Here is a 14,392-nt window from a genome sequence, read left to right on the forward strand (position 1 = left end):
TAGTCTGAATGTGGAATAGGCAAGTATGAATTCTCATATGCAAGTACAAATTGTCACTGTTGACCAGTTGCGAATTGTCACTGTTGACCAGTTGGTTTTCTCACTGTTCATTGATTGTCATTGACCAGTTTCGCTGTTCTGTGAGTTAAGTAGGTCTTCCAGCACTCCTGTCTAGACTGAATGTGGAATAGGCAAGTATGAATTCTCACATGCAAGTACGAATTGTCACTTTTGACCAGTTGGTTTATCACTGTTCATTGATTGTCATTGACCAGTTCACTGTTCTGTGAGTATTATTGCTCAGTTAACACAGCACTTTATCTAAAACCTTGTTTCCACAACTTTACCTGCTTTGCCTGATTACCCTGCCCGGCTCGGCCTCCACAGCCAGGCGAGGGATGCACAAAGCGCTAAGGCGCAGATCCAGTCGGTACATCCCTCGGCTAGGGAGTCACCCATATGTGGCTGACTCATCCTGCTTGTCCTAGGAGAAAGTGTAGTTACTTACCTGTAACGTAGGTTCTCCGTGGACAGCAGGATAGTCAGCCACACAACCCACCCGCCTCCCCATACGGCTGACCCGGCCACAGCTAGGAACATCCTGGGGATTAGGGGGAAGCAGGGGGAAATGGGTAGGGCTCGGGCATGCCCAGTGGGGCCCGGGCACTGCACGTGCTCAGAGAAAAAAGAAAAAAAAAATCTCTCTGAGCTATTGGAGAGCTTATCCGCAAATTGGGAGGTGTTGGGACAACACCCCATATGTGGCTGACTATCCTGCTGTCCACGGAGAACCTACGTTACAGGTAAGTAACTACACTTTCCAGTTGAGAGAGAGAAAGAGAAAGAGAGAGAGAGAGAGAGAGAGAGAAGGAGAGGAGAAAGAGAGAGAATGAAAGAGAAAGAGAGAGAGAGGAGGAGAAAGAGAAAGAGAGAGGAGAAAGAGAAGGAGAAAGAAAGAGAGAGGAGAGAGAAAGAGAAAGAGAGAGAGAGAGGAGAAAGAGAGAGAGAAGGAGAAAGAGAGAGAAGAGAAAGAGAGAGAAAGAGAAAGAGAAATAGACAGAAAGAGAGAAGGAGAAAGAAGGAGAGAGAGCGGAAAGAGAGAGGAGAAAGAAAGAGAGAGAGAGAGAAAGAGAAACAGAAACAGAAAGAGAGAAAAGGAGAGAGAGAAGGAGAAGGAGAGAGAAGAGATAAAGAGAGAGAGAAGGAGAAAGAGAGAGGAGAAGGAGAGAGAGAGAGAAGGAGAAGGAGAGAGAGAGAGAAGGAGAAGAAAGAGAGAGAGAGAATGAGAAAGAGAGAGAGAGGAGAGAATGAGAAAGAGAGAGAGAGGAGGAGAGAGACAGAAAGAAAAAGAGAGACAGAAAGAGAGAGAGAGAGAGAGAGAGAGAACGAGAGAAACTCTACAATGAAAATCACAGCCAGTCACCCATTTACAATATAGCAGTGCATCCCTAGAATCTATCAGTTCAGTGCCAGAAACCTGTCACATACGTTCTCACTCTCATCACTTATTGTATAACCCAGTGCCAGTGCTTCACTTCTCTAGTTTCTGTAGACAGCAGACATTTGTCACTGTTCATTTGCTCATCTTCCTCCCTTCCTGTATTTAAGCCTGAAACACCTTGTCTTCTTTTCCACAGAATTCTTTTTCTTTACCCCATTTTGCAGATGTTTGCATTTCCTCTCTGCATATTTCACTATTAAGGTATCATTTTCTTAATCAGAGGAGGTATAGCACAAATATCTACTATTTAAATTATTGTTTTTGAAAGGTTTAGTACAATTTGGCTAATGACAGTGCGTCTAATGGTCAAGTCGTCTAAGGATACAATTGGTCTAAACACCAGTTCATCCAAAGAGAAAATTCATCTAAAAGTTTAACTTATCTAGTGGACAATTTGTTTAAAAATTAAGGGTCTCTTTTTCTAAGCAACTATCACCCAGGCTTTATATTTATTGAGTGGCAAATGAAAAGGTTTCCTGCACTGGAGTGCACATTGAAGACAACGTTGAAATGCCCAGCCATAATGAGTTCTCTTCTTTCACAGTTGGCAACTGATCAACAAGACTCTGGGGTAGTCCTCGATGTCCATGCTTAGCCTTAATTTCTGATGGTGCCCCTCCTGGCTTCTATTCCAGATCAGAACCTTGTTATTATCATTATTCTTTTCTTGTAACATGTATAACAGATCTAGGCCTTCACCTAAGGTTACCAGATTTTCTGTTTGGAAAATCCAGACTCTAGCCCCGCCCCCTGGCTCGCCCAGTTCCATCCAACCCTGCCCCGTTATGCCCTAGCCCCCCCCCCCCCCACTGCCTGATCTCGTCAGGCAGGAGGGCATCCGCGCATGCAATGCGCTGACATCACATGGAAGTGCGTATGCAATGCGATGACATCACATGTAAGTACGCATGCATGTGACACATCACATGGCATCTCTCTCTTTCTCTCTCTTTCTCCTCTCTCTCTCTCTTTCTTTCTCCTTCTCTCTCTTTCTCTCTCTTTCTCCTTCTCTCTTTCTCTTCTTTTTCTTTCTCCTTCTCTCTCTCTCTTTCTTTCTCTCTCTCACTTTCTCTTCTCTTTCTTTCTCTTTCTTCTCTCTCTCTCTTTCTTTCTCTCTCTCTCCCAAGCTTTTCAAAATCTGGACAAAGTGCCGGGTTTTGAAAAGCCATCCGGACATGTCCTCAAAAGGAGGACATGTCTGGGTCAATCTGGTAACCCTACCTTCACCGAAAGGAGACACACCTATCCTTAGGATATCTTCCTCAAGCTCCCCTCACGTTCTAGCATTACCTGTGCAGGCTCCTCTTTCTGTGTGCTGCCCTCTGCTATGCGGATCCTATTTCTAGAAAACCTGTAATAAAAGCCACAAGATGCATGAGTAAATTGTAATGCCATTAAAGATTATCAAATCAATCTACAGTGACCCGAGGAAATACTTTTTCAGGAAAATGGCGGTGAATTCATGAAATGGCCTCCTGGTGGAGACAAAGACTACTGGAATTCAATAAAGTTTGGAAGTACATAGGATCTTTAAGGGAAGATGGAGTAGAAAACTCACTCCTTCCTTTACAAGGCCGCGCTAGCGTTTTTAGCGCCGGCCGCCGCGGTAACAGTTCCGATGCTCACAGAATTCTTATGAGCATCTGAGCTGTTACCATCATGGCTGGTGCTAAAAACACTTGTGCGGCTTTGTAAAGGACGGGGTAAATAAATAAATAAATGGATGGGCTGATTGGATAGGCCATATGTTCTTTGCCTTCATTTTTCTATATTATCTACTGAAAAGCAATTGAATTTTAAAACATATTTAATGGGAAAGATCCTATTGAAGTGAGTAGATTATAAAAATCACATTTAAAAAAATGGCTGTTTATGTGAGTCAGAGCACCGCTCTAGAAATTAAAATGTAGTAAAAGTGACCCAAGTGTAGGACAATCCAGCCATTGTGACATCACTGATGAGGTTGGCTCTTATTGGTGGAATGAGGCATTATGACATCACAATACTTGCTCTGGTTGTCAGAGGCTGAAACTCTTCACACTATTTATTTATTCAATTTTCTATACTGTTCTCTCAAGTAGAGAATGACACGCGGACAGATTTTTCCCCGTCCTCACGGGAACTCATTTTCACGTCCTGTCCCGGCGAGTTCTTTTCCTGTCCCTGCCCCATTCCTCATCTGCACAAGCCTCAAACACTTTAGAACAGGGGGTATCAAAGTCCCTCCTTGAGGGCCGCAGTCCAGTGTGGTTTTCAGGATTTCCCCAATGAATATGCATGAGATCTATTTGCATGCACTGCTTTCATTGTATGCTATTAAATCTCATGCATATTCATTGGTGAAATCCTGAAAATCCAACTGGATTGCGGCTTTCGAGGAGGGACTTTGACATCCCTGCTTTAGAATCATAAGTAGCAACATTCTAGAGCTCAGATTGTGATGTCATGATGCCTCATTCCACCAATGCCTGAGCTCTGTCCTCATCTGCACAAGCTTCAAACACTTTAGAATCATGAGTAGCAACATTCTAGAGCTCAGATTGTGATGTCATAATGCCTCATTCCACCAATGCCTAAGCTCCGTCCTCATCTGCACAAGCCTCAAACACTTTAGAATCATAAGTAGCAACATTCTAGAGCTCAGATTGTGATGTCATGATGCCTCATTCCACCAATGCCTGAGCTCTGTCCTCATCTGCACAAGCTTCAAACACTTTAGAATCATGAGTAGCAACATTCTAGAGCTCAGATTGTGATGTCATAATGCCTCATTCCACCAATGCCTAAGCTCCATCCTCATCTGCACAAGCTTCAAACACTTTAGAATCATAAGTAGCAACATTCTAGAGCTCAGATTGTGATGTCATAATGCCTCATTTCCACCAATGCCTAAGCTCCGTCCTCATCTGCACAAGCCTCAAACACTTTAGAATCATAAGTAGCAACATTCTAGAGCTCAGATTGTGATGTCATGATGCCTCATTCCACCAATGCCTGAGCTCTGTCCTCATCTGCACAAGCTTCAAACACTTTAGAATCATGAGTAGCAACATTCTAGAGCTCAGATTGTGATGTCATAATGCCTCATTCCACCAATGCCTAAGCTCTGTCCTCATCTGCACAAGCCTCAAACACTTTAAAATCATAAGTGTTTGAGGCTTGTGCAGTTAAGACAGAGCTTACAGGAATGGGGCAGGAACAGGGACAGCGACAAAAGTTGCAGGGATGAGGAAATTGAGTTCCTGTGGGGATGGGGACATCCCAGTGTCATTCTACTAACCCGAAAAGCATGAATGCATTTTCCAAATACACTACAAGATTTCCCTTAGTCACATTTAAAAATTTGTTTTCCCTGGTATCTCCCGGATGAAACACTGACAATCCACCATAAATACGCAGCAATCCACAGATACCTTTCAAATCTCAAGAAGGCATTATTCAGGTCATCGTTCACTTGCACAAGTTCTGCAATTATGTCATCGTTTTGCACCTCCACGAGCAGCTCCATGATCCTCTCCTGCATGTCTCGGCAGGTTTTGTGCAATTTCTGTCAAGAGAAGTGCAAAGATCCCCCTCATCCTCACATACTTGCACAAACTGGCATTAAGCTTTAACACATAGCTAGCGCACCCATAAAAAGGCTTCTCACAAAACATGTTAATGTTTTTTGCATTAATTTACCTTTTGCGTGCGATAAATACATGGCATGGAAGTGTTAACCAACCAGCGTGTTCACATTATCGGATGCTAACTGGCTAATGCTGAGTTAATACGGGAGTGCTTTGCACCTCTTAAATAGGAGATGGTAAGTACTCCTGCATGAATTATTTTTGCTTGGAAAAATTAGCATGGGACCTGGAAAATGAGAAAAGCTCTGTTTCAATGACATACAAGAAATGGGCTTAGCCCATGGGAAACTCCTGTGTTAACATGTGTGAAACCAATTTCATAGCATATCTTAATAAAAGGGCCCTTAAGTTAGGTATACATAAGAATAGCCTTACTGGGTCAGACCAATGGTCCATCAAGCCCAGTAGCCCATTTTCACAGTGGCCAATCCAGGTCCCTAGTACCTGGCCAAAACCCAAGGAGTAGCAACATTCCATAAAGAATCTCAAAGAACAGCAAGATTCCGGAATCCCAGAGAGTGACAAGATTCTAGAACCCCAAGGAGTAGCAACATTCTATACAGAATCTCAAAGAATAGCAAGATTCCGGAACCCCAGTGAGTGACAAGATTCTAGAACCCCAAAGAGTAGCAACATTCCGTGTTACCGATCCAGGGCAAGCAGTGGCTTCCCCCCCCCCCCCCATGTCTTTCTCAATAACAGACTATGAACTTTTTCCTCCAGGAAATTGTCCAAACCCTTCTTAAAACCAGCTACGCTATCCGCTCTTACCACAACCTCTGGTAATGCTCCCTCTTGCCCCGATCGTGTCGGGGAGTCGGTGGGGCAAGAGGGCTTGACGTCAGAGAAAGGGCGGGACCGCCGGAAGAAGCAGCGCAGGCGCAGGGCTCACAGAAGGGCCGGGACCGCCAAGAGGAAGCAGGACACCGGTAGGAGCTTCTACATGATTGGGGGGGGGGGGTCGGGAGGCTGTGGGGGTGCGAGCAGTCCTTCAGGGTGGGAGTGCGGGTGGGAGTGCATGCGAGCGGTCCTTCGGGGTGGGGGTACGAGCGGTCCTGCGTGGAGGGGGTGAATCGGACGTCGGGGGGGGGGGGAACTATGTAAAAAAAATTTTGTACAACGCGCTCACGCGCAAGGTTATGCACGGTTTGTAAAAACCGTGTATAACGCGCGCGTTATATGCGTGAAAATACGGTACTTATTACTTCAAAAGCTTATTTATTAAAGAACTATACAGAAAAGCTTCTTTAATATGTGAAGAGTGCAGCACTGACTGATTGAATACGAGTAAATTTTAGGCATAGATCCCTAAATTTGCACGTGTATATTCAAATTAAATCCAATTGATACTAATAATTACTTGTTGAAAGAAGCCACTTATCTGCGCTAATTGACTCATTATTCAATTAAGTTGCATGTGCAAATTGGGTGCGCATGCAACTCAAAACATCATTTATAGAATTTGGGAAAATAGACCAATGGGCTTCTTAGCATTTAGTGCATGTTAATTCCGTGAATGAGCGTTAAGACTCTAAGATTGCTCAATGAATTCCCCCCCCCCCCCCGTAAGTGCCAAAGTCATCAAACAACAATGGACCATGTAAACAAGAGAATACCTGTAGGAGGTCGATATCTTCAGGTTTCTCTTGGCCAGGAACATTTTCTAGCAATATTGCTGACATCACTGTCACATTCATTTTCACCATATCCAGCTCACTGTACAGCTTTCCAATCTATTCATCACAACATAAGGGAATAATTTATTTTTTTTGTCACACTTTTATTCCGTTGATCCCCAAATGTTTCCAAGCAAGAATGCAAACTAATTAACAAATTAAGGCCCTTTTTTTTCTAAGCCGCGGTAGACATTTCTATCGTGACCTGGGGTGCTTAATACTCTAAAGCTCATTTATTTTTATTTATTTATTCAATTTTCTATACCGTTCTCCCAGGAGAGCTCAGAATGGTTTACATGAATTTATTTAGGTACTCAAGCATGTTTCTCTGTCTGTCCTGGTGGGCTCACAATCTATTTAATGTACCTGGGGCAACTGGGGGATTAAGTGACTTGCTAGGGTCACAAGGAGCAGCGTGGGTTTGAACCCACAACCTCAGGGTGCTGAGGCTGTAGCTTTAACCACGGCACCACTCTAGAAATCGAAACGTAGTAAAAGTGATCCAAGTGTAGGACAATCCAGCCATTGTGACATCACTGATGAGGTTGGCTCTTAGGCATTAATGGAATGAGGCTTTATGACATCACAGTACAAGCTCTGGTTATCTGGGAATAACTAAAGGAAGGGCTACCAGATTTTCCATCTGGAAAATCCGGTCCCCTAAACCCTCCCCCCAGGCCCACCCATTTCCACCCACCCCTGCCCTGTCACGTCCCGGTCCCGCCCCCAATCCAGCCCCGGCCCTGCCCCCCGCTCTGGTAGGACATCCGCGCATGCGCGGATGCCCTCCTGCCCGAAGGAAAGCTTTTCAAAACCCGGACAAAGTGCCGGGTTTTGAAAAGCCGTCTGGGGAAATCTGGACATCTAGCAACCCTAACTAAAGGGTCGTTCTACTAAGGAGAATTAAGTTCTTAGGCCCGGATTCTCTAGATGGCACCGTTGTAGGCGGCTGCTGATAGCGTGCCAATCACACGATGGCACTGTTTAGAGAATCACACCTCCGGCAAAGGTAGGCAATGGACACATAGGCCAGGGTTTTTAAGGCCCGCATTTCCAGCGCTTACTTTTGACGTGAATCATGCCTCCGGAGGCCTACAGTGGTATTCGGCTCTGGTGGGGTGCGATTCCGACGTCTTGAAATTTCCTTCACGTACCATTTTAAATGACATTTTGGACTTAACTTAGGCGCAGGTAAGGCGCCCACTGGTACCTGAGGCGCCGTTTAGAGAATAGGGACCTTAATGCGCGCTGTTCATATTCAGAACATGCTTCTGAATATGAATCCGCCTTTGTGTAACTGCAGCGGCAGCACCGGGGCCTGAGACGCGGCGAGTGAACAGCGATCTGTGGAGGGTGGCGGTGAAAAGAGAAGCCTTTATGTGATGAAAAAGAAGAAGATCCTCTCAGCCCATACCGATGGTGCGTGCGCGGCCCCCCTCCCTACTTACTTAGCTATGGTCAAATCTATCTTCCATCCGCGATCCTCACGGGAGCAGCGGCCGACCCTCAGCGGCTCGAAGCCCTTCTCCCAGCAGCCGCCGCTCCGCACCGCCTTTCGTGCGCATGCGCACTCATGCCGGCCACAGCCCGACGGATCAGGGATCAGGCAACACGGCGGTAAGAGTGCACATGCGCGCTTAGGATTTTATTATATAGGATGACAAAAATACCACAAATGTCCCCACTACTTGTGTCACATTTGGATTTGCAGCAACTAAACCCTAAAGTCCCGTATTTAGCTGCAATAAAAGGGCTGCTTTGAAACCAAGAGAATCTGAAGATCAGCCGCCATCAAAAGTCATTGCCACACCTGTTCGGGAGACAGCAGCACAGTCGCACCATTGGAAGTGGCTGGTCGAGGGCAACTCCCAGAGGGAGCGGAAGCGGTTTGATGTGAACTCTGATAACACAATAGGGAAAAAAAACAACAACAATTACAGCCTGGACCACAACATGAACATCAAAAGGCAGCCCTAGGGTCTCTTCTATTAAACTGTGCTAGCCGTTTCTAGCAGGGAGAGCCGCAGTGAATGACCTGCGCTGCTCCCGACGCTCACAGAGCTCCTATGAGCAGCGGGAGCAGTGTGGGCCATTCAGCGCGGCTCTCTGCACTAAAAACCGTTAGCGCAGTTTAATAGAAACAAGATCAGTAGATATAAGAAAATAATTTAACCCTAGGGAAAACTATTGACCTACGGCAGTGGTTCTCAAACCTGTCCTGGAGGACCCCCAGGCTAGTCGGGTTTTCAAGATAGCCCTAATGAATATGCATGACAGAGATTTGCATATAATGGAGATGCCTGGAATGCAGATCTGCTCCATGCTTATTCATTAGGGCTATCTTGAAAACCTGACTGGCCTGGGGGTCCTTCAGGACAGGTTTGGGAACCACTGACCTAATGGATTAAGCTGATTCCAAATTTTTACCCTCCCCCCTTTTTTACAAAACCGTAGCATGGTTTTTAGTATCAGCCAAAGCACTAGAATTCCTATGAGCGTGGCAGCTTTTACCGCCATGGCCGGCGCTAAAAACTGCGCTACGGTTTTGTAAAAGTGTGTGTGCGTGTGGGGGGAGGGTTTAGACTTGTGGAATTGTTTTTGTTGCTATAGATATAAAGAGGGGATTTTTTTTCTGGCTTTCTTTTAGATTACTTCGGAGAAAAAGCCGCTAGGCCAAAGTTTAAGCAGTGTGATTTGTACCACTAGACTTTAATTTTCCAATTCTAGGAGAATTTTCTAACTTCCACATTTATTAACTAAGGCTCCCTGTTATCAAGCCACGGTAAAGCGTTTTAGCACTGGCCGGCGAGGTAAATGCTCCGACGCTCATAGGAATTGAATGGCCAGTGCTAAAATGCTCCATTGCGGCTTGATATAAGGGGCCTAAAAAAAGGGGGGGGTTTCTTTATAAATATCCTCTACAACCTGAACCTTCTTTTTCAACATGACATCATGTGGCTTCTAGCGTATTCTTTTTCTTTTGATATCTTTTACGTCAGTGGTCTCAAACTCACAGCCCGGGGGGCCAGGTACTATTTTGAAGCCCTTGGTATGTTTATCATAATCACAAAAGTAAAATAAAACAGTTTCTTGATCATATGTCTCTTTAGCTATAAATTACAATATTATTATTAAGACTTAGCCAAAAGGAAAGATTTATAAACTATAAATAGTTTTACCTCATGCAAAATTGTCATTTCTTGAATAATGCATTAACTATTTTTTCTGAGGCCCTTCAAGTACCCACAAATCCAAAATGTGGCCCTGCAAAGGGTTTGAGTTTGAGACCACTGTTTTACGTGGATTCTGGTCCTAAGGATTTCTTTTGCTTCACCAACAGAGAACTTAAGACACCATCTTACCTAATGCGTGTATCCTCCCTGGGTATAATTATGGGATATTGCGACATAATACTTCAGTCCAAAAATAAATTAGCTAAGAGCTATGAAAGAGGCAGAGAGGGCTGAAGGATTCTCAACACAGTCCTTGGGATACACCCAGTCAATTGGGTTTTCAGGATATCCACACTCATTATATACACAGGATAGATTTACATACAGTGGAAGAAGTATGCAAATCAATCTCATACACATCAATTGTGATTTTCCTGAAAACCCAGCTGACTGGGTGTGTCGTGAAAACTGGGTGGGAAATACTGGTATGATGCACAGCTCTCAATCAGCTCCACCCCTTTCAGAACAACTTCTGGTTGTGAAACCACTGTATTCATGCTTCAAGAGACTGTAGTATTTTTTGAGTACCAAATTCAGAGCCATCACTCTAGAACTTAGGGAATGTTACAGTCAAGAAAAGAAAAAAACTGGATTGTCTCAACTAGAGAGCTGCACGGGAATGGGGTTGTTGGGAATCCCGCAGAGTACACAGGGAAACCCTCCCAGGCCCATGGGGATCCCACGGGGATGAAAATAGTTACTCTGCAGATCCTGGCTTCCTTGTCCTTAATTCTCTCCAGCCACGCTTGCTTTTTTCAATCAGCCACCGGCAGTGGTTCCAATACGCTGCCGGCGGCTGACCCAGAAGTCTTCCCTCTTACACGTTTGCATTTTGTGTCAGAGGGAAGGCTTCTGAGTCTGCCACTGGCACTGTGCAGAAACTGCTGCTGGCGACCTGTGAGAAGGAATTGCTGCGAGAAAATTTTGCCCATGTAAATAGCTTTGAAAATTGTCATCTGCATTAAAAAAAAAAAAAATGGTCATGGTCTGAGGTAAGAGGGAGGGAAGTTTGAGCTGAATATGAGAAATACTTCTTTTTTGAAAGAGTGATAAATATTTGAAGAAATAGCCTACAAGAGGTGGCAGAAGCCAAATTGCTGACAGAATTTAAGCATACTAGAAAAAACCAATAGTAATAGGTAAAGGGTTAAAAGCCTGGTAAAAAGATGGAGGGAGGGGGGCTGAGTGGTGGAAATAGTGGATTAATATATGTGCCCAGAATGACAGACCAAAATGTAGCCAGCGCTAAAATCTGCGCTACGGTTTTATAAAAAGGGGGTAGGGGGGAGAGGGGGTAAATGAAGTAACTACTTCTGAAGTATTGGGGGATGGGCAGGGATGGAAGAGATTACTTGTGGGGATGGGTTTGATTCCAGTGGGGACGGGTTTGATTTCTGTCTCCGTGCAACTCTCTATTCTCAACTTGAGTGTTTGGAAAGGGGAAGGGCATGAGGATCGTGAATAAAGAGTAAAGAAAGGAAGAATATGATTGGGGTGCTTTTTGCAGTTAGGGTTTCCTCAAAATGCTTTTCTACCTACCGTGTGCTCTTCCGTGCCTGTTCTCGGGTTAGCCTGTGCAGATGGAAACTGGATTCCTTTCTTGATTAGGTCCAGGTATACTTCCTTCACATCACTGACATCAACAGAACCCCCCAAACCTTGCGACCACGTCTGTTTCACAGAAATGAACATCAATAAAAGGGCTTGACACTGTAACAATTGGAAAGCAGATGGTCTGCAAAGTCAGGTACGCCAACATTCAAAGACAATGTTGATAAGAACATAAGAAGTTGTCTCTGCTGAGTCAGACCAGAGGTCCATCCTGCCCAGCGGTCCGCTCCCGCGGCGGTCCATCAGGCCTAATTGCCTGAACAGTGTCCATGACTAATTTTGTAACTGCCTCTAATCCTCTAATTCTATCCCTATTACCTACCTCTACTCCTATCTGTACCCCTCAATCCCTTTGTCCTCCAGGTACCTGTCCAGACCCTCTTTGAAGCCCTGTAACGTGCTCCTGCTTATCACATCCTCCGGTAGCGCATTCCATGTATCCACCACCCTCTGAGTGAAAAAGAACTTCCTGGCGTTTGTTCTAAACCTTTCCCCTTTCAGTTTCTCTGAGTGCCCCCTTGTGCTTGTGGTTCCCCGTAATTTGAAAAATCTGTCCATGATAAGAAACTCCGTTACAGAGGGTTGCGTTCAAGTACGAGGTTGCAAAAGTACGGGACGTGTAATCATTTGGAAATGACATGAAGAGACCAAGGACATGTATTTTGTGGTTACTTTCACAAGAATAAAACTAAAATGTATCATGCTGATTTGGGGGTTTTAAGACATGCTAAAACAATTTAGTGAGCTCTAAAACCATTTAACACATGCTAAGTGTTTTTTTTTTTTGACCATGCAAGACCATGCAAGACCATGCATATGAACCCCCAACACACAAAAAAAAGACAACCATCCCAAAGTGAAAATGGAAAAGCCTTCCTCCCCAAAAACTTCCTGAAATCAAGAAACAACAAAGAAACTTTGTCATGCTCACCACTGCTATAAGTTGACTATAGTCACATAGAGGTCAACTTGCAAGATCTCACGCTTCTGCGCACTTCAGTTTGTTCTGCTTCTTACCACAGACATCAGCTCCTCCCCTGTGAATTTGAATTTCTTACTTTTCTTTTCCAAATCTGAGCTCAAGCTCAGTTCCATATCCAAGTCTGCGAATTAATTTCTCGCCCAAATTGGCTTCTAATTTCTTGCCCGCAGAATTGACTATCATTACATTTTATAGGTCAGTTTATAGAAGGGTTTCTGTATCACTCAGGGGAACGATGGAGCAAATCTCAATGTTTCATAGACACCCTCAGCCCGATATTGAGACAGTGGGAGGCAGCCTGGCTAGCTCCCATGATTGGCGACGAACCCAGATATTCAATGCAGGGACGATATCTGGCCACTGGCATTGAATTTCTGGGTTAAAGTTAGCCGCCACAGACTTATCCGGCCAAGCCGATATTCATCAGCTGGCCACCTAAGGCCTAGCAGCTAAAGACAGACCTGCTTTTTAGGTGGATCTATCTGGCCGCATGCCTTAGTCGGCAAGCCAATGAATATTGGTGGTGACCGCTAATGTCATGTCACTGGCCAATCCACTGAATGGGATATTCAGCCGGAGATAGCTGGCTATCAGCTGCTGAATATTTGTGTTAGCTGGCTTAGCGGTACTTAACCGTTAATGAAGCCTGCCCCGGATTTCTTCTTTCACCTGTCCAATTGGGACTTAGGCAGCAGTGGGTGATATGCCCCCCTCTTTTGCTCAGTGGCGTAGTAAGGGAGGTACGGTCTGCCCCAGCTGCAGTCTTCCTCGGGGCGCTGGCATCCCTCCTGCTCTCTGCCCCCCTTCCCACTCCCCCCCCTCCCGTACACACCTTTTTAACTTTGGCGCAAGCAGCCACAAACCGGCTGCTCGCATCGGCTTCAGCACTTTCTCCAACGTCATTTCCGGAACCCGCACCTAGGAAGTGACGTCAGACAGAGCGCCGAAGACGACGCAAGCAAATTAGTGGCTGCTCACACCGAAGACACAAAGGTACGGGGCAGGAGCGCACGCGTGCGAAGCAGGAGAGGTGAGGAGGAGCGGGGCTCCACTGCCCCGGGTGCCGCTCATCCCCGTTTCACCGCAACATTTATCCGATGGAACGGAAGCTTCTGCAATGTAAGCGCTTGCCAGCAACGAAACTGAACCGGCTGCTATGAAACGACCGCACTGAATTGTCCTAGACCTCATGAAGATGAGAGTGCAAATCTTTATAACGTGCAACTGAAAAGGCAGCATGGCCACCGGAGGAGCAATATTTTAGAGGGAAAAATGTTAAAGAAAGGTAATCGCAATTGCGCCTACGGAGGTGATCTACAAGGCCTACCACCTGTAGGTATGGCGAATGCTAGATGTGGCGTTAGGTGTTGTAAAGCGCCTCCATAGGCGCGATTCACGTAAAGGAAGGCGCCAAAAATGAAGGCCTTGAAAACCCTTGGCCTACATTTCCGATGCCTACATTTTTCAAAACCAGAATTCTATAAACAACGCCGCTGCTTTATTTGACATGCGATCGACAGCCGTTTTTAAGGCAGCCATCGACAAGGGCGCCGTTTATAGAATTCGGGCCCAACAGCTCTTTTAATCTTTTATGTAATAAAAATGTTGTTTGGACCTCTTCAGGCCTCTTCCCAACCTCAACTCTACACAAAGGGTTACCAAACTTTACAAAGGTAAATTCAGGGCACATGGCCCTTTCCCCAGACCCGCCCAGTTCTACCCAGCCCCACCCAAGTCACGCCCCCTTTTGCCCCAGCCCC

At 45.4% G+C, this 14,392-nt stretch overlaps 1 protein-coding gene across 5 annotated transcripts in view; it reads right to left on the reverse strand.

The window, feature by feature from the left end:
- The window catches only part of TOM1L1 (target of myb1 like 1 membrane trafficking protein), a 108,864-nt gene that overhangs the window by 44,398 nt on the left and 50,074 nt on the right, over positions 1–14,392 (reverse strand). For all 5 annotated transcript variants that reach the window (XM_033961329.1, XM_033961331.1, XM_033961330.1 and 2 more), the window contains 5 exons: positions 11,579–11,710; positions 8,617–8,706; positions 6,747–6,863; positions 4,915–5,048; positions 2,792–2,852 (listed from right to left, as the gene is read on the reverse strand). In XM_033961329.1, coding sequence (XP_033817220.1) covers positions 2,792–2,852; positions 4,915–5,048; positions 6,747–6,863; positions 8,617–8,706; positions 11,579–11,710 — 534 coding nt within the window. The remainder of the gene's footprint in view (positions 1–2,791; positions 2,853–4,914; positions 5,049–6,746; positions 6,864–8,616; positions 8,707–11,578; positions 11,711–14,392) is intronic.

Source organism: Geotrypetes seraphini, chromosome 10, assembly GCF_902459505.1.
Source record: "Geotrypetes seraphini chromosome 10, aGeoSer1.1, whole genome shotgun sequence".
NCBI classification, from domain to species: Eukaryota; Metazoa; Chordata; class Amphibia; order Gymnophiona; family Dermophiidae; genus Geotrypetes; species Geotrypetes seraphini.